General features: G+C 40.4%; 1 protein-coding gene across 2 annotated transcripts in view; it reads left to right on the top strand.

Annotated features, from left to right (window-relative positions):
• amfra (autocrine motility factor receptor a) overlaps positions 1 to 19,941 on the top strand; it is a 67,975-nt gene that overhangs the window by 8,515 nt on the left and 39,519 nt on the right. For both annotated transcript variants that reach the window (XM_060838239.1, XM_060838237.1), the window contains exon 2: positions 16,556 to 16,648. In XM_060838239.1, the coding sequence (XP_060694222.1) occupies positions 16,556 to 16,648 (93 nt within the window). The remainder of the gene's footprint in view (positions 1 to 16,555; positions 16,649 to 19,941) is intronic.

The raw sequence follows: 19,941 nt of genomic DNA, 5'->3' as shown, positions 1-19,941 counted from the left end.
AAGTTATTCAATAACAGTGCCCTTAAATGCTGTAGTTCAAGTATTGAATTGCAGAGTCTGATGCTAAGGTTCAGTTTGGTTTGAACCCAAGCTATGAGTCCTCCAAGCTATGTGAATGCTTTGCTTACTTCCATTTCTCTATTTTCTCTTTTTCCCCACTTCTCCCCAACTTATTGATTAACAATCAATAGTCAAATCAACAAGAGTCGCCATTTAAGCAAACAAAAAACTTGGACGTTGTTCTCAGGTATTCAAGAAGAGGGAAGGTGGGGAAGAGAATGGTCGAAAATAGGGTCTAGGTTGCTGAAAGCAGGGCTTCTGGCTGTGTTGAGGTGAGAGAAGGGCAGCACAGTTGTTGTATAAGATAGTGAATTCATAGAGAACTTGAGTTGGGGAATGGGAATAGCTCCAGGTGAAAGGAGGTTAGAGCCTTCACCCTGCTCTCAGGCAATAAACTTGAGACTAACTGCAAACACGCAAACATTTTCCTCATGTCTTATGCTGCTTTTGCCAATTACCTTAAATATTTTGCTCATTTATATAAATGATTTGGATGACAATTTAGCGGGCATGATTAGTAAATTTGTAGATGACATCAAAATTGGTGGTCCAGTTGACATTGAAACATTGTAAGATTACAAAGATATCTAGATCAGTTGGGCCAGTGGGCTGTGGAATGGCAGATGGTGTTTAATTTGGATACACAAACAAGGGCAGGACTCATACAGTTAATGGTCAGCCCTGGGTAGTGACGTTAACCAGAAGAGATGGAGGAGTTCAGGCACATAGTTCTTTGACGGTTGCATCACAGTTAGGCAAGGCAGTTAAAGTGTTTAGGGATTTGCTGTCATAGTTCAAACCATTGAGTGGAGTTGCGTTGTCATGTTGTGGTTGTGCAAGAGGTTGGTGAGGTCCCATTCGGAGAGCTATGCATAGTTTTCGTTGCCCTGTGATGGGAAGGACATAATTAAGTTTGCAAGAGTCCAGAAAAGATTGGCCCAGGATGTAGCCAGGACTAGAAGGTTTGCATTAGAGAGAGGCTTGAAAGGCTGGAACTTTCACTGAAGAACACGAGGATGAGAGTGATGTTACAAAGGTTTATCAAATCATAAGGGACGTAGATAAGATGAATTACCAATGTCTTTCCCTAGGATGGGCCTGTTCAAAACTTGGGGGAATATTTTTAAGGTGAACGAAGAAAAATTTAAGAGGGACCCAATTTTTTTTTTGTTGTGTGGAAAGAACTGCCAGAGGAAGTAGTAGATGAGGTATAGTCACAACATTTAAAAGACATTTGGATCAAGACATGAATAGGAAAGGTTTAGAGTGATATGGGCCAAACACAGGCAATTGGGACTAGTTTAGTTTGGGAAACTTTAGTAAGTATGGATGAGTTAGACTGAAAGGTCTCTTTCTGTACTGTATGACTCTGACTCTAATTGTCTGAAATATCATTCTTTGATCTTCCATCGGTGAGATTTTTTTCGTATATACACAGTCGAGACCCCTCAGGATTTTGAATATCTTCATGAAATCCTCTCTCAATCTTCAAAGAGTACAGTCCCAACATTTCCATCTATCTTTATAACTGAAATACCTTATCCGTGCAATCATTTTCTCTCACATTTTATTTGTAATGCCTGTATCACCAGAAGTGATCTCAATACTCCAATTGATTCTGAAAGGAAGTGAAATTCTAGGATTTTGACTAACTGTCAGTGTCATACAGCACTGTCTGACTGATTCTATGGCACTGATAATGAGGGAACTGGAATGCTAGTGCATGGCTTAGGTGGGAATCTGGAGGTGGTGGTATCCCGATACCTCTGCTGCCTTGGTCGTCCTCAGTGGTAAAAGTTATGGGTTTGAAATGTGAAAAGAGCTAGTGAGAGTTGCTGCTTTGCATTTGTAAATAATATACTCCTGCAAATGTGGTTGTGCAGAATGAAAATAGAAGCTTGTGGATGGTTTCAATCAATCAGGCTACTTTCAGCTGAATGGAGTCAAGCTTCTCATGCTGTTGGAGTTGCGCTTAGACAGATAAGTGGAGAGTGTTCCATCATAACCTCGTGCCTTTTAGTTGGCAGACAAGCTTTAGGGAATCAGGAGGTATGTTATCTGCTGCAAAATTCACATCCCTTTACCTCAGTATTTTCATACCTCGTTCAGTTTCTGGTCAATGGCAACTCACAGGATGTTGACTGGGAATTTCAGTACTACTAATGCTACTAAATATCAAGAGGGTGTTGGTTGGAGATGGTCATTGCTTGGCACTTGTGTGGTGCAAATGTTACTTGTCACTAATCAGTCCAGGTTTCCATGTTGTCCAGGTCTTAGTGCTTTAGTTTCAGTGGAGTATAAATGGTATTGAACATTGTGCAATCATCAGTGAATGTCATTACCTCTGCACTTATGAAGAAGAGATTATTATAAATAAAGCAACTGAAAATGGTTTAGACTAGGGCACCAGGCAAGTGAAGAGCATTTAATCACACCCTGACTTATGACTTGCAGATGGTGGCTAGTTTGACAAGTTCTGGAGCGTCAGGGAATGAGTCAGTTACCTCTTAGTTCCTACCCTCAGTCCTGTTCTAGTAGTCACAATATTTATAAGGTCAATCAAATTCGGTTTCTGTGAATGGTACGCTCCAGAATCTTAGTGATAAAATCAGGGAGTGTATTTTGTTCTGCTTATCTCCATGTCCTTCCTATCAAAACAAATTACTTTACACTTGTACGCAATGGAAATCTTCCCAAAACCACCAATTTATCTATTTCCTTTTGAGGTTCAACACTTCTACCCCACAGGTTGAGTTTACGAGTAAATATGAAAGTTTTTATGCCCTGCAATTTCATGATCATCATTGTTAGTAATACTGGTTTCTAATTCCAGGTTCATCAATTGAATGTAATTTCCACCAGTTGATGGGATATGAGCCCACATTCTTAGAACATTGGATTGTGTCTTTCAATCCTGAAATCGAGTGAGATTATCACAACAGTGTTGGCCAGAGATACCACCCCCCTACTCCCCACCTTTCAAATATGCACAGCATTAGACTATTCCACATTGCAGGTAACAATCTGGGAACTTCACTACAGACCTCTTGCCAGTCTGAAAGACACTCGTTGCCTCTCTATCAGTCTGTGAATTTTTTTATCCATCTTGTTACTGTTTCCTTTATTCCACGAGAGAACTTTTCGCTGTTGTGCAGTGTTATCAAGTGTATTTGGAATTCCCTATGCATCACATCAAAAGCATTAACCTTATCGATCTTCTGTTACTTTAAACATAGTTGCAAACAATTTGCCCCTAACAAATCTAGAGTGGTTTCTGTTTATTGATCCAGATTTGCTCAAGTGACTGTTAATTTTGTGGTAGATCACTGTTTTTAGGTGATTGCTGTTGTTAAGCTGACTAATTTTACCGACCTTAACCCACATATTGAAACATGGATGTAACATTTGCAATTCTCCAGTTCTGTGTTTCCAAATGGGCAAGATTGAAATCAGGCGTACCCCAAGAATGGGTTACTTTAGATACTGGACATGTAAAAGCTCAGTAAACGTCCATCCATCTGTCTTCTGTACCACCTCTTCTTACACACACGCGCACGCATACGCGTACGCACACACACACAAAACCCGCCTGTCTACCCACCTCCACTCAGCAATTCAATTTCAGTGTTTTGATTCTGTTATTATCACATGTTTGTGGTGCATGTCTGTAGTAGTTTTACGAACACTTCAGTTCAACAAACTGTCCTTTTTGATATCTTCTATTAGAAGTTTTTTATTGTTTTGTTTACTTTGAATGTGTTTATGCTGTGAGATTGGAACCATGACTATTATTTCCTTATGCTTTCACTCTGTTTTTGGTTTGTTCTGGAGGCACTTAATACAGTCTAAAAATTTTTTTGTGAACAGCTGTATGTTTCAGTGACCCTCAGTTGACATTTGAGCAGTGAGTGTAGTTATATACATAGGTAAGTAGATTTGGAAGGTCATCAGTTTACTTTTCAGCTTATTGAGATTGTCATTCATGGTCAGTATAATTGTCCTTGAATTGAGAAACGAGAAAATTAGGCAGGTCTCCCATTCTTGGATTATTGTGTACTCTTTAGTAGCAGATGCTTAAATAAAAAGTTGTAAGCCAATTGGTGCCTAGCGTCTATGGAAATATATCCAGCCATACTTGGCACCATTGGAAGACAAGGACATAAAAACACACCTTAGAGAACACAGAATCTGAATTGCGTTCATTGAATGTCAGCAGGGAATATTATGCACAATATAAACTGATGTGGCATTTGGGCATGCAATATTTGAACCATGCACTGCGTTATTTATGCTGCAGGATAACTACTTTATTTTACATTAGGGACTGAAATGTTATGTATCATTTACATATACAGAGATGTTTATTTCTGTCAGGATAGAGCAGGTGTGCTGAGTTCATTTGTGCTTAGATATGATGAAAGTGTTTATTGGTGTGTGAGCTGAAGATACTTTCTTCCCCGTCGCAATCATTCTGTCCACTGTTGTTTGTTGTTTAACTCTTGGCAAAGGATTAACCTGATGGATTAGCCTGCTAAGGGGTGGCTTTGCTGTACAATGCTGCAATTAGAGTCATAGAGTTGTGCAGTGGTGTTCAACAAACTGCTTTAAAATTTAGCATGAAGTGGATTATCTGATACGTAGAAACTTAAGTGTCAATATTGGAGAAGGTGGTGGTGAGCTGCCACCTCGGACCTCTGCAGTCCACCTGCTGTAAGTTCATTCTCTATGCTTTTAGGGAGAGTTTTCTAGGATTTTGGCCCAGTGACAGTGAAGGAACGGTGACATATTTCCAAGTCAGGATGGTGATTGACTTGGAGGAGAACTTGAAGGTAGTGGTTGACCTTGTCCTTGTAGATGGTCATGGGTTTAGAAGATGCTGTCTGAGGATCTTTAGTGAGTTTCTGTAGTTGTTGTGGTTCTGTTCGCCGAGCTGGAAGTTTTTGCTGCAAACGTTTCGTTCCCTGGCTAGGGAACATCATCAGTGCTATTGGAGCCTCCTGTGAAGCGCTGCTATGATGTTTCTTCTGGTATTTATAGTGGTTTGTTCTTGCTGCTTCCGGGTGTCAGTTTCAGCTGTAGTAGTTTGTATGTGGGGTCCAGGTCGATGTGTCTGTTGATGGATGTTCTTGCCGCTTTAGTGGTTTGTATATGGGGTCCAGGTCCATGTGTCTGTTAATGGAGTTTGTGGATGAATGCCATGCCTCTAGGAATTCCCTGGCTGTTCTCTGTCTGGCTTGTCCTATGATGGTAGTGTTTTCCCAGTCAAATTCATGTTCCTGGTTGTCTGAGTGTATGGCTACTAGGGATAGCTGGTCATAGCTGGATAGGAATCATCAACGCCACACTCACAGGAATACGATTCACGAGAGAAGAGGAAAAGGATAGCCAACTCCCATTCCTAGACGTGTTAGTAGAGAGAACACCCAACGGAGAATTCACCACAAGGGTACACAGGAAACCAACACACACAGACCAAGTCCTAAACTATGAAAGTAACCACCCCAACACACAAACGAAGCTGCATCAGGACACTATTCAAAAGAGCCACAACACACTGCAGTACACCAGAACTGCAAAAAGAGGAAGAGGAACATCTATACAAGGTATTTGCCAAAAAACGGATACCCACGCAACTTTATCACCAGATGCCTAAGAGATAGACCACGGAACGAGGACGTGCCACAACCAAAAGGACTAGCCACACTACCATACGTCAGGAGCGTCTCAGAACTGACAGCCAGACTACTGCGACCCTTAGGACTCATAACAGCACACAAGCCAACTTCCACACTCAGACAACAACTCACTAGAACAAAGGACCCAATAGCCAGCACGAGCCGAACTAACATAGTTTACAAAATACCATGCAAGGACTGCACAAAACACTATATAGGACAAACAGGAAGACAGCTAACAATCCGCATCCATGAACATCAGCTAGCCACAAAACGACACGACCAGCTATCCCTAGTAGCCATACACTCAGACAACTAGGAACATGAATTTGACTGGGAAAACACTACCATCATAGGACAAGCCAGACAGAGAACAGCCAGGGAATTCCTAGAGGCATGGCATTCATCCACAAACTCCATCAACAGACACATCGACCTGGACCCCACATACAAACTACTACAGCTGAAACTGACACCCGGAAGCGGCAAGAACAAACCACTATAAATACCGGAAGAAACATCAAAGCAGCGCTTCACAGGAGGCTCCAATAGCACTGATGATGTTCCCTAGCCAGGGAATGAAACGTTTGCAGCAAAAACTTCCAGCTCGGCGAACAGAACCACAACAACGGACACCGGAGCTACAAATCTTCAACCAGACTTTAAATTTCTGTAGTGCATCTTGTAAGTAGTAGCAGTAGCAGCAGTAGCAATAGAGTCTTGATGATAGAGACAGTGGATGCTTGGATGTAATGCGAATCAAGTGGACTGCTTTGTCCAGATGGTGTCAAGCGTCTTGAGTGTTGTTAGAACTACAATCATCCAGGTAAGTGGGGAGTATTCCATCACACTCTTGATTAGTGTCTTGTGGGTGGTGGAAAGGCTTTGGGAGTCAGGAGGTGACTTTCTCGCCGCGGTATTCATAGCCTTTGGCCTGCTGTATTAGATCCTGTTTGTGGTGAGTCCAGTTGAGTTCCTTGTCAATGATAAGACCCCAACATGTTGATGGCGGGGGATTCGGTGATTGTAACGCCATTGAATATCAATGGGCAATGATTAGATTGTCTTTCATTGTGATGGTCATAGCCTGGCATTTCTGTGTCACACATTACTTGCCATTTGTCAGCCAAAGCCTGGATATTGTCTAGATCTTGTTGCATTTGAACATGGACTCCTTAAATATCTGAGGAATCATGAATGGTACTGAGCATTGTGCAATTATCAGCAAACACCCCCACTTCTGACCTTATGATGGAAGGAAGGTAATTGAAACAGCTGAAAATGATTGGGCCTGGGACACGACCCTGAGGAACTCCTGCAGAGATGTCCTGGAGCTGAGATGTCTGACCACCAACCACAATAATCTTTGTATGTGCCAGGTTTGACTCCAATCAGTGGAGAGTTTGCCCCCAATATCAATTGATTCCAATTTTACTAGGGCTCCTTGATACCACTATCAGTCAAATGCAGCCTTGATGTCAAGTGCCGTTACTTTCACCTCACCTTTTGAATTCTGCTCTTTTGTCCATGTTTGAACCCAAGGCTGTAGTTAGGTCAGCAGCTGAGTGGCACTGGCAAAATCCAAAGTGATATATTGAACAAGCCTTTCATCTTGGTTGCACATTTTGCTTCATTAATATGTAAATTCCAGAACTTCAAGTCACATTATCGAGATTAATTTAGGTTTTATTTTTAAAGAAAAGTGACCTCTCAGCTCAGGCAATGTATTAAAGGTGTGAGTTAGATTCTGTCTGTATCCCAATCTTGATATTGGATGAAGGGGCAGTACTCTGAAAGCTAGTACTTCCAAATAAACCTGTTAGACTATAACCTGGTGTTGTGATTTTTAACTCTTCCCTTGATCTTTGTGTAAAAAGATTTGTTTGGAAGAGCCACGTGCACTTAAGTTTCAATTATTTATCTCTTCCTGATTGTGACCCCTCATTTTATAACCTTTTTCTGCCCTCCTCCTGTGCCAATAGTTTTTCAGAGGTCATATGACCATTTATTACTTTATCTTCCCTAATAATGCATTGGGTGTCTTTATTGCCTGTAAGGAATGCAACTGACGTTTACACACTAATTTCTTTTTTGCCTTTCTAATTCTACAATTGCCTGAACAATTCGGAATGCCCTAGGATCAGACTTCTCCTTTCTACAAAATAACAAACTTGGGACTGTAGTTAAACTAGGCCTTTTACAAACGCCCCTTATTAGAATGCTTACATGTTTAGAACTGTCTGTTTCAGAAACCTGATTAACTTGCCTAATGTTTCTTCCTACAAAGAACCTCATCTTAACCAGCGTATATGTAATATGTGGAGGCTGAGTCTGTGAACATCTGGAAATAACTGTCAAATCCTGTCGGCCATTTTGTATTAGCCATAAAACCCCCAAGTGACCATCTTGTCAACTTTAGTCATGGGCTGCAACAACATCCCCTGTCACTTTACTGATGATCGAGAGTAGACAGATGAGGTGGTAATTGGCTGAGTTAGATGTATTCAGTTTTTTTATGTTTAGGACATAGCTGGACACACCATATATTCCATACTGTCAAGCAGATGCCACTTTTGTAACTGTATTGGATCAGTTTAGCTAAGGAAGTCGCAAGTCCCAGTAGTATTGCTGGAATGTTGTCAGGGCCCGTAGCTTTTGCAGTGTCCAGTGTCTCCATTTATTTCTTGATATCACATGGAATGAATCAAATTGGCTAAAGACTGATCTGTAATGCTGGGGCTTGTTGGAGGATGCTGAAATGGAACATTCACTTGGCATTTCTAGCTGAACGTTGCTGTGAAAGCTTCAGCCTAATCTTTAAGCTGATGTGCTGGGCTCTTCAGTCATAGGGATGGTGATATCTGTGAAGCCTTCTCCAGTCAGTTGTTTAAATGTCGACCACCATTCTGGATGTGACAAGACTGCCAAACTTAGATCTGATTACATTTATAATTGAGGATCCATCTACACCTCCCTTAAAATTATTTAAAGATTCTGCATCTGCTGACTTTTGAGGAAAGAAATTCCAAGATACTCCATGCTATGAGAGAAATGAAATCGTCATCTCTGTCTTAAATGGGCAACCAATATTTCTAAACGTTAGTTTTAGATTCTCCTACAAGAGGAACGGTCCTTTGAACACCCATCCGATCAAATCCCGTCAGGATTTGAATGTTTCAATTTGGTCTGACTCCTCTAAACTCCTGAGGATACAGGTCTATCCTATCTAGCCTATTAAGAGAAAAACCAAAGTGAACATAGGCCCCTTTGGGGCGCGGGAGGACGGAACAAATGGGGGAACCAGGAAATTTAACACAAGAATTGAATTAATACTTTACATCAGTTTTCACAGTTGAGGACACGAATAGTATATTGTAAAATAAAGAACTTAGTTCTAGATCCTCCCATGAGGAAACATGTTTTCAGCATCCACTGGGTCAAATCCTTTCAGGGTCATATGTTTCAAATAAGTCACCTTTGCCTCTTAAACTTTAGAGGATGCAAGCCTAGTTTATCCAGCCTTTCCTCATGGTAACCTGCTTATTCCAAGCATTAGTCTTGTAAATCTTCTCTGAACTGCTTTCAATACATTAACATTTTTCAGTGTAGTGATGAGTTCTGTGCACAATACTGGTCAGCATGAGGTTCTGCCTGTGCTGAACAAAATCTGAAGCACAGTGTCCTGACTCTTGCATTCAATTCCTCTCAATAAAATGTTGCATTCTATTAGCTTTCCTGACTACTGGCTGTGTTAACTTACTAACCTTTAGTGATTCATGCACAATGACATGAAGATTCCTCCATGTCAGAGCACTGCATCCTTTCACGATTTAGAAAATGTTTTATTCTTTCTGCCAAAACAGACAATTTCGTACTTTCCCCATATTGTCCTCCATTTTGCCAGATGCTTGACTATTTCTGCAACCTACTGAAATCCCTTTCAGGCTCCTTATGTCCTCTTCATGACTAACTTCCATGTTTATCTTTGTGTCAGAGGCAAATTTAGCTGCCATTCCTTTGACCCCTTCATTTAAATATTTATATAAATTTATAAAGAATTGAGGCCCCAGCACTGTTGTAGACTATTGATGACAACCTACCAGCCTGAAAAAGACCCACTCGTTACAATTCTGTACTTCCTGTCAGCTGGCCAATCTTCTATCCATGCCAATATGTTCCCTCCTACACCTATTTCATTAAGTGCCTTCTGGAAATCTAAATGCAGTGCTTCCGCTGGTTCTCCTTCATCTACAGTGCAAGGAACTACTAAAATGAAATCCATTGCATTAGTTAAGCATGAGTTGCCTTTTGCTGAAACCTTTTTGGCTCTGCCTTATTAGCTTGAATTTGTTCACATACTCTCTTAAAATATCTTTAACCTGGTGTTTACCCTATGACAGGTATTAAGCTAACTAGTCTGTAGTTTCCTGTTTTTGGCTTCTCCTTTTGAATGAAGGAGTTACATTATTAATTTTCTAATCTAAAGGAATCTTCCCTGAATGTAATGAGTTTTGATTTTAATTTTCCAATGTATCAGCTGGTTCACTGGCTATGACTTTAAGACTGTAGGATTAAACCCAGCAGTACCTCGGGACTTGTCAACTCGCAGATCCAACATTTTACTTGCCACTACTTGGTAATTAGAATTTTCCCTTGTTCCTCTCTAACTTTAGATTCCTGATTGACAACTTTTTCCGGGTTGCTTCTTGTATCCCTCTAGTGAAGACTTATGCAAAATATTCATTTAGTATCTCCCCCATTTTCTGTGACTCCACACCAAGGCTGCCTTGCTGACCTTTGACGGGTCCTATTCTCTCCCTAGCTACCCTTTTGTCCTTAATATATTTGTAAAAACCCTTTGGATTCTCCTTAATTCTATTTGCCAAAGCCATCTCATGTCCCCTTTTAACCCTCCTGATCTCCCTCTTAAGTACACTTCCTTTATACTCTTCCCAGGCTACAGGCTAAGTGCTGGAAAATGGAATGAAGTTGTGCGGTTCATTTTTACGTAAGTGTAGACACAATTAGCGGAGTGACTTCCTTCTGTACCGTAAATGTTTCTAAATTTCTGAAGAGGAATGTGCAGAGTCTATGATAATATATAATTTCTACTCGGATCCAGTGTCAATGAGTTGACATGAGTGCTATAATGAATCAGTTGTGGCCCCATTAGCTTGCAGATTGAATCATTAATAAAAATTCTGTTTGTAAGTGCCAATGAAATGGATGCAGCAGTATAATAATTAATTTGTGCTCCATGACCTTGCTTATAATGCAAATTTTGTTTCTGGCAACTATACAGTGGGTTACCTTAAAAAGATGGGTAGCTTTTGCACAAGTGCTGCAATTGGAGTCAAAAGAACAATTCCAAGCGTGGTGTTGACTTGTTTTTAGTCTCAACCAGTTACAAAGCTACACTGGCTGCAATAATTGCACAGAATTCAAAGTTGTTCTATTCTTGTAATAACTACATTTGCAGGTATAGTAAAGAAATTCATTGTTTTTCATTTTCTTTCACTTGTAACACAGCAACTAAAAATAAAATTGCAGTGAAATTCCCCATCATGTGAATTTCCAAGTTTTGTTGTGCTGTTGGGTCAACTATCCATTGTCCTCCCATTCTGAGGGAGTTGGATAGGCAAGAAAAGTAAGGCTTGCTGCTTTGCAATTTCCTAGTTTCTGGATCAAAACATCATTGGTAGGAATTTTGGAAAAAAAGTCAGATTTAAATTTCTGGCTAATTGAGAGAGGAAGCAGCTTCGTGTAAGTAGGACAAACACCCTTGTGACACCTGCTGGGAAACCACAAAATATAGAATCGTTATGCAAATAGGTTAGATGTTTAAATTCTGGATTTGTGTTCTTAGCTAGTTTTAAAATGGGTTGAAAGTGAAATGTAACCAAAAATGCTTTTAACCATGAATGCACTGAAGTTTTGATATCTATAAAATAAACCAATTTTAGTGTCTTGTTCACACTTATATTTCAGTTCGCGTTCTGCCACGAGCTTCTGGTTATCAGTTGATACATTTGTTTATGATGCAATACACAGATGATGCAACAGACTAAAGAGCAGTATTGCAAGTTGCTTACAAATTGATAGACCATTTAACGAACATTTGAATCTGATTACCAATTCCATGAATAATTAGACTACTTAGCAATATGATGAATTACTCATGAAATATAACTTGGATCCTCACACTTGAGCACGCATAACATGGGTGCTGGGAAAAAAAAACACTACCGCAGTTAGGCGGTAGTGTGGGGGTAAAAAGAAGAAGAAAAAAACAGAAGTGTTAGAGACCTTGTTCACAAAAAAAACTTGGATCCTTTTCCATTTTGTCAGGGAGGGGACTAATTCTGAGCTGGTTGTCCACATGCAGTGTGTACTGCTGCTGTTGGTTTCTGTTTGGTTTTGGAGGGATCTGATTCCTAAACTGGCTGAACCATATAGCCAGCTTGTTAGCTCGTATTCCTTTTTATCGAGGACTGACTTCTAACTGTCAATGTGTTACAGGTGTAACCTAGTTCTCATTACGGATCTGTTGTTTCACTGGCTGATTGCAGCCTGAGAGTTACAATTTTCTCCTTTACTTTGAGAAAAAGGCAATGATGATTTTGTGGCAGCGCTTAGCCCTTGCACTCTGGTTTGTTTTCTTTTTTACATGTGTTTTCACTTTATTTGGTGTTTGGACTGTGTCCTTGTGAGAAATTACAAAAGAAAACTTGGATTCTTAATGATTGAGCATTCTGAAGAACACCACTGCACCAGATCCTGGAGGACAAAGGTTGGGGTTGAATAAGCCTGCATTACTAAATCGGCAAACTTCAGACGCACTTAACTGTGCTCTAGGGATTTCACTATCGTGGAAAATGTTTCTACACTTTCTGAATTTCTTGTGGGCTTTTTCGCAATCTTTCAGAAATTACAATATTCCCAAACCCAGCATTGCTTGTGATTTTGAAATTTTAAAGTTCTATTTAGAACCTTATCTTTGCTGAATGGAAAAGTTGGACGTCACTCTTCAGTATTTCTTTTCCTAGTTTTTCTCTTCTGTCCAATTTCTACTTCCCTTCCCAGTTTGCACTTTGCGCTATCCCCATGTTCAAAGAGTGAAATTAATTTTAATTGTCTTGGTAATGCTGTAATAACTTGGCTAGAATCAGTGTGAAGGTCGTCAGATTAGTTCAGGACTGATTCTTACAATTTTAATTTTGTTAACAGTTTTTAAGCCATAGCTTGATGGTGAGCACACTTTGCTTTGACTCACAAGGTGCTGGTTTCAAGACTGCTCCAAGATTTGAATAGAGAGAATGCAGTTTTAGGAATGCTGTGGTTTGTGATGAGATTCTGATAGTCATTAAGCATAGGAACAGGCCCTTCGGCCCACTGTGTCTATATTGACCAATAAACACCAATTGTACTGGTCTCATTGACCTGCACTTGGTTCATAGTCTACTGTGTCCTGACATTTTACATGCTCATCCAAATGCTTTTTAAATGTTGGCAGTACCTGCCTCCCCCACCCTCTTAAGCAGAGGCTTCCATATTTTTACCACACTTTTTTGGTGAAAAATATTTTTCTCTGATCTCCACTAAACCACATACTCCTCATGTTAAACATATGCCCAAAGTTCTGTGGAACATTATATCTGATTTCTGTTCTCTCATGCTGCCAGACCTGCTAAGCTTTTCCAGCAATTTCAATTTAGTTTTGTTGCACCTGCCACACAATGCATTTGAATTCTTATCCTGCAAAAGAATGGAGTTGACTCCTAATAGTAAAACAACAATATTTGTTTATTTGACACAATAATTCATAATGTATTTATTGTTCTAATAATGATAAACAGTACAAATCTGTCTGGTGCTCTAACTTTGAATAAGATATACCACCACACAAGAACTTGGCTGGGCTCCGCATGAGGATGTCTTCCGATGGTTTCAGAGGTGTCTTCTCTCTGTGGTTATCCTCGAGCTGCCGCCCCGAACGTGGTTTTATGGTGATTCTTAAACTCGAGTCTTTCCACCCTTTTGGGAAAATTTCGACTATCAGTTTCAATCACCCTGATTGATCAGACCCAACCAGGTTGATGGCAGGGTGATTCTGAAGTGACCATGACTGGAAGTGCTGAGTGCATGTACTCTGCGCCAAATAAGGATGCGAAATGCCTCCTTGAATAGTGTACGCCTCAATGTTTCAGATTGTCCCAGGGACAACATTCCATTCTCCAATTCAACTCCAAATTTGGGTGTGTATTGTAGGTTCTGCAGATACCAGATTTGTTTGTAAACTGTCTGTTTGTAGCTGCAGCCTGACTGGATTCTGCAGCATATTGATTAGCAGTCACCTGGTTCCCATTTCCAAGCATGCTCCCACCATTGTCCATCTTTTCTAACCCTATATATGCTCATTATTTTGAGTGGCCCGTCCAGCCTCAGTCTCTCCAATTTATGCCTTAGGTACAACTGCCGTGGGGAAAGGGTTCTCATGATCTACTTCATCTATGCCCCGTAATTCTTGTATATTCAATCAGATCCCCTCTCAGCTGCCTCTGCTCTGAGAAACAACCTACTTTGTCCAGTCCAATCACATCCTTTTGATAGTGTGGTGACCAGAAATGCATACTGTATTCTATTTAATCAAGGCTTCAAAATATTGCAACAAAACATCCCTGCTCCACGATTCTCATGTAACCAAGAATCTCATATGCCGCCTTCACCATCCTGTCTACCTGTGCAGACACCTTCAGGAATCTAGGTACTTGTGAACAAAGGTCCTTTTCTTTCCTCTACTGCCGAGGGACCTACCATTCATTATCCAAGTCCTTCCCTCATTAGATCTTCCAAAATGTATCATTTCATTCTTAGCAGGATCAAATTCCATCTGCCACTGCTGTACTCCATTTATTAGCTGATCAATATCGGACTGTGTCCTGAGACCATCCTTCTCATCGACAGCACAAGTTTTGTCATCTGCAGACTTAATAAATGTAACATAATTTGCATCAAAGTCATTAATGTACATAACAAACATCTGGAGGTCCTACCTACCAGTTTGGGTGGATGTACAAGGATTCCATTTCAGACGCAAGCAGGGAAAGTCACCCTATTATCTTGGTGAAAATTTATCTTATGATCAACATAATGAAAAACAGACTATCCAGACATTGAATATTGCTGTTTGAGGTAGTTTTGTGGGTAAATTAAATCTTTCATTTTCTCAGGTATTTTGTTGGTTGGAAAGCTTTTTTGAGACATCTGATTGCATAAAGTAGAATCGCTTTTAGTTAGAGCTAGGGTAGCAAACTAATTTGAAAGGTTTATCAGATATTGCTTTAGTGTTCCCAACACCCCATGCTTTTTGTTCCATTCCAAGTCTTGGCACAGAACGAGCAAGAATGGTTGAAAAAATTGCATTGCTTAGCATTCCAAAGAGAGTACTATTTGATAGCTGGGAACCTGGGCGAAGTCTTGAGGTAATATGTAAAGGAAATTAACTTGGCTTCCCGGACAAATCTTCAATACAGTTGGTTCTGTTGTAATGTGTTTTTTCAATGTGAATTGACTTTAATGTGATGGAAGAATTTAGACTGTTGCTTGTAGAATGCAAACTTTCCTTATCTGTATTGGCTATGATGCGATTCTGGCCCAATTAGTTTAAATGGCATGACTATTGCGTGATTTTCTTAAGGCGCGATCACATGAGAGCAGAACTAGCACATATTAGCAGAACCGACTGTACTCCGTTAATCTTGCAGCATGGAAACAGACCCTTCGATCCAATGAGTCCATGCGTTCCATAATCCCAGACTGAACTAGTTCCATCTGTCTGTGCATGGCTGATATCTGTACATTCTTATTCATGTACTTATGATGTCTTTTAAACTTTAACTGTACCCACATCCACCACTATTTCTGTAAGTTCATTCCACACATGAACCACTCCCTGTCTTAAACAAAACAAATTGCTTCTCATGTCTTTTTGTAAATTTTTCTTCTCTCACCTTGAAAATATCCCCTCCAAACTTGAAATTCCCCAGCAGAGGGAAAATATACCTGCTGTTCACCTTTTAACTATACCCACACGATTTTATAAACTGTATTAGGTCCCTTCCTCAATTTCCTATGTTCCAGTGAGTAACGTCCCAGTTTATTCAGCTTCTCTTTGCCAGGAATGGAAGGTTTGAATTACAATGTTCTGGTAAATCTCTTCTGAACGCTCTCCAGCTTAATGATATCCTTCTTATGGCAAGGTGACCAGAACTGGGCTCAGTACTCCTGAGGAGGATCCACCAATGTCTTGTACAATCGCAACGTAATATCTCAAATCCTAAACTCTAAGATTCTGGAAGCAGAAGAGTTTCAAAATCAAACTTGGAAGCCCATTGCAAATGTTGATTACTCTAATTTGTGGTGGTACTTTGCAATCAAATTTAAAATTTATATTAATGGTTAGTTTGAACTTATGTGCCCTTGTCTCTCTGAAGTTAAAATGATATTTTAATTTTAACATCTTTTTGCTATTTACACTCTTTGGGATTGAGATGTGAAGATCTCGAGTTTTTCATTCATTTACATAACTGTCTTCTGATACTACAAGCTCAGTTTCTTGACTCTTTCCTATCTCACTTCAGGGTTTCAAGGTTATATTGTAATATTGGAGTGAAATACATTATTTTACACTGCAAACATAACCAAGTGCTTATCAATGTCCGTTTTATTTCTCAATTTATTGTAAAATGGTTCACCTTGACTGTCTGGAGGATTAATTAATGAAGCCATTTACTCAATAACCTATTTGTTTAATTTTCCAGGTGCTGGTAAACACTGCCTGCTGTTTTCTTATGTTGATTGGCAAGATGATCCAGTACATGGTCTTCGGAACACTGCGGGTCAGTGAGAGGCAGGTAAGTGTCACTTTAAAGAGGTATGGATGCAGTGGCAACCGAGAAGATGAGGTGGGTTGGAGGATGACTGAGGATGGAGTGGTGGAGGGATGGGCTAAGACACAACTGGAGGCAGGGTATGTGGGGATGAGTTCAGATCGGGTGGAAGAGGGTGAGTTTGGGTCAGAAGTAGGGGGCTGGCGAAGTAGGAGGAATGGAATGGAGGCAGGTGCTGAGGCAGAGGAGTCGAGATGGAAGAAGGGGGTTGGGTCAGGAAGAAAGAAGGATTAAGGGCTGGGAGGGGAGGCAGAGGCAAAAGTTGAACATAAGAGTTTGGAGCAGAAATGGACAGTTCAGTTCTTGAGCTTGCTCTGCCATTTAATATGATCATGGCTGAACTCATCATTGTCTCAACTCCACTTTCCAGCCTGCTCCCCATAACCTTTAAACCCATTACTAATTTAAAAATCTATCTCAAGTTTATTCAGTGTCAGTGTTCACTACACTCTGGGGGAGTTAATTTTTGAGATTTATGACCTTTTTGAGTGAAGTAATATCTGTTTTAATTGTGCCACCCCTTAGCCTAAATCTGTGATGGCTTCACAATGGGGAGATATCTGCTTTGTGCCTATTTTGTCAACCCTCTTTGGCATCTTACACCTCAATTAAATCTCCTCTCATTCTTTTAAACTCTAGAGAGTAAAAAGCTAAGCTACTTGATCTCTCTTAGGACAAACCCCATCACCTCTGGAATAAATCTTGTAAAACTCATTCGAACTGTCTGCAGTGCTCCGACATCTGTCCTCAAGGGGACCGAAATTGTATGTAATACTCCAGGGGCGATCTTACTAATGCGTTGTACAGTTGCAGCAAAACTTTGCTTTTTTTATACCTCACATCTCCTCAGGTTAATGCAGAGAACTAAACTTTTCATTCCATGTTCATAAGAACTAGGTGCAGGAGTATGCAATTCAACCCTCCATCCTGCTGTCATTCAGCATAACTGTGGCTGATCTCACCTTCCCACTTTCTTGCTCACTCATAACTCTTCAACCCAATGCTAATTAAAAATCTGTCTATCTTTTCATTAAATTTACTTCATATGTGAGCTTGGGCTGACAAGTAGCAAGTAACAGTCATACCACACAAATGCCAGGTAGTGGCCATCTCTCATAAGAGACAATCTAATCACCACCCCTTGACATATAATGGTTCCTGTCACTTAATGCCCCAATATCAACATTCTGGGGGTTACAATTGGGCAGCAACTTAACTGGACTTGCTGCATTAACACGGTGGCTGCGAGAGCAAGTCAGAAGCTTGGAATACTGCTGCAAGTAACTCACCTCTGCCTCCTCAAAGCCTGTCCATGATTGATAAGGCACACGTCAGGAATGTGATGGAATAATCCTCACTTGCCTGGATGAGTGCAGCTGCAGTGACACTCAAGAAGGTTCACACCATCCAGGACAAAGCATTATGTGCATTCCCTCTATCACCTATGCTAAGTAGCAGCAGTATGTACTATATACAAGACACAATGCAGATTCTTAGAAAGCACCTTCCAAATCCACAACCACTTCCATCCAGAAGGACCAGCAGATACATGGAGCACAGCCACTTACAAGTCATTTAGCATCCTGACTTGGAAATGCGATGCTGTTCCTTTACTATTCCTGGAAATCCCTAAGGGCAATATAGGTCATCCTGCAGCAAGTGGATTGCAAGTTCAAGAAGGCAGCTCACCACTACCTTCTCAAGGGGCAGTTAGGGATGGGCCATAATGCTAGCCAGCCAACAATGTCCATGTCCCACGTGTACGTTTTTAAAAAGTCTACTGCACTGTGGGGTAGTGAATTCTACAAATCCAAGATCTTTTGAGAGAAATAATTTCTTGCTTTAAATCTGCTACCCCTTACCCTAAAGCTGTGGCCTCTTGTCCTAGTTTGCCCCACAAAAGGAAATACCCTTTATATGTCTACATTTTGAATTTGCTTTAGCATCTTGTATCCCTCAATTAGATCATGTCTCCATCTACTAACCTCGGAGTAGAAGCCTAAACTGCTCAATCTCTTCATAAAACAAACCTCTCCATCTCTGGAATCAATCTAATGAATCTCCTTTTGCAACTGCCTCCAGTTCAACTGCAAGACTAAAACTGAATGCAATATTAAAATGTGGTTTCAATAATACCTCGTAAAATTTAAGTAACACTTTATTTCTTAGATTCTTAATTCACTCATGGGATATGTTGCTTTCTGGCTAGGGCCAGCAGTCGTTGCTCATCCTTAATTGTCAAGAGCACTGTTAAGAGGTAACCACATTGCTGTGGATCTGCAATGATAGGTAGGCCAGACCAGGTAAAGGATGTTATTGAACCAGATGGGATTTTTCCAGAAATCAACAAGAACTTCATGGTCATCATTAATCCCTGAACAACAAATGTTTTATTGATTTCAATTCCACCATCTGCTATAACAGGATGTGAACCAGGTCCCCAGCAAATTGGATGAATTTTGAATTATTAGCGTTTTGACAATACCACTAGGCCATTGCCTTCCCATACACCCTATTGTTTTAGTAATATATGCCAAAATTTCATTTTCCCTCTTTATAACCTGCTGTACCTGCACGCTCGTTTTCTGAAACTTATGCACAGCATTTACTAGATCCCTGTCTATGAAGCGTTTTAAAGTTTCTCTCTGTTTAGATGATTTGCCTTTGTTTTTCTGACCAAAATTCATAACTGTACGATTGTTCATATCAAACTCCATCTGCCAAATCCATCTTGCCCTTTTTTTTCTACCCTATCTATGTTCAATTCTAAGTTTCTTAGAACATTTGCCACTCAATTTCCAACCTATTTTAGCTTTGTTTAGTGTTAGTTTGGTTCAAGTATGGAGGTGTTGGGACAGGACTAGGAGGAGGATGTTGAAGAATGAGGGCAGGACAGGGTGAGGAGGAGGTGGGTTGTCATTGCTGATTTTGGAGGAGGAGGGATATTTTTGGGCTGTGGGGAAAGGAAGGTTTGGAACGGTCATGGAGGAGTGGCTGGGGATAGTTGAGGTGAGAGCAGTGGTTTGCTGACCCATTTTGGATGTGTGGTTAGGGGTGTAGAGAGGCAATAACAGTAGCTGTTCTGCAGAATGTTCGATAGTAATGGTATGTAAAATGGCAATGCATTGACCATGGGTGACTTTAATTTTCATGTGGATGAGGGAAAATCAAATTGTCAAAATTTGCCACACAAGATTGTTCATAGTGTATCATGAACAGTTTGTTGGAATAATATGTTGTGGATTCAAGCTGGGATC

Source organism: Hemiscyllium ocellatum, chromosome 17, assembly GCF_020745735.1.
Source record: "Hemiscyllium ocellatum isolate sHemOce1 chromosome 17, sHemOce1.pat.X.cur, whole genome shotgun sequence".
Taxonomy (NCBI): domain Eukaryota; kingdom Metazoa; phylum Chordata; class Chondrichthyes; order Orectolobiformes; family Hemiscylliidae; genus Hemiscyllium; species Hemiscyllium ocellatum.
This window is presented reverse-complemented; position numbering and strand designations above follow the sequence as displayed.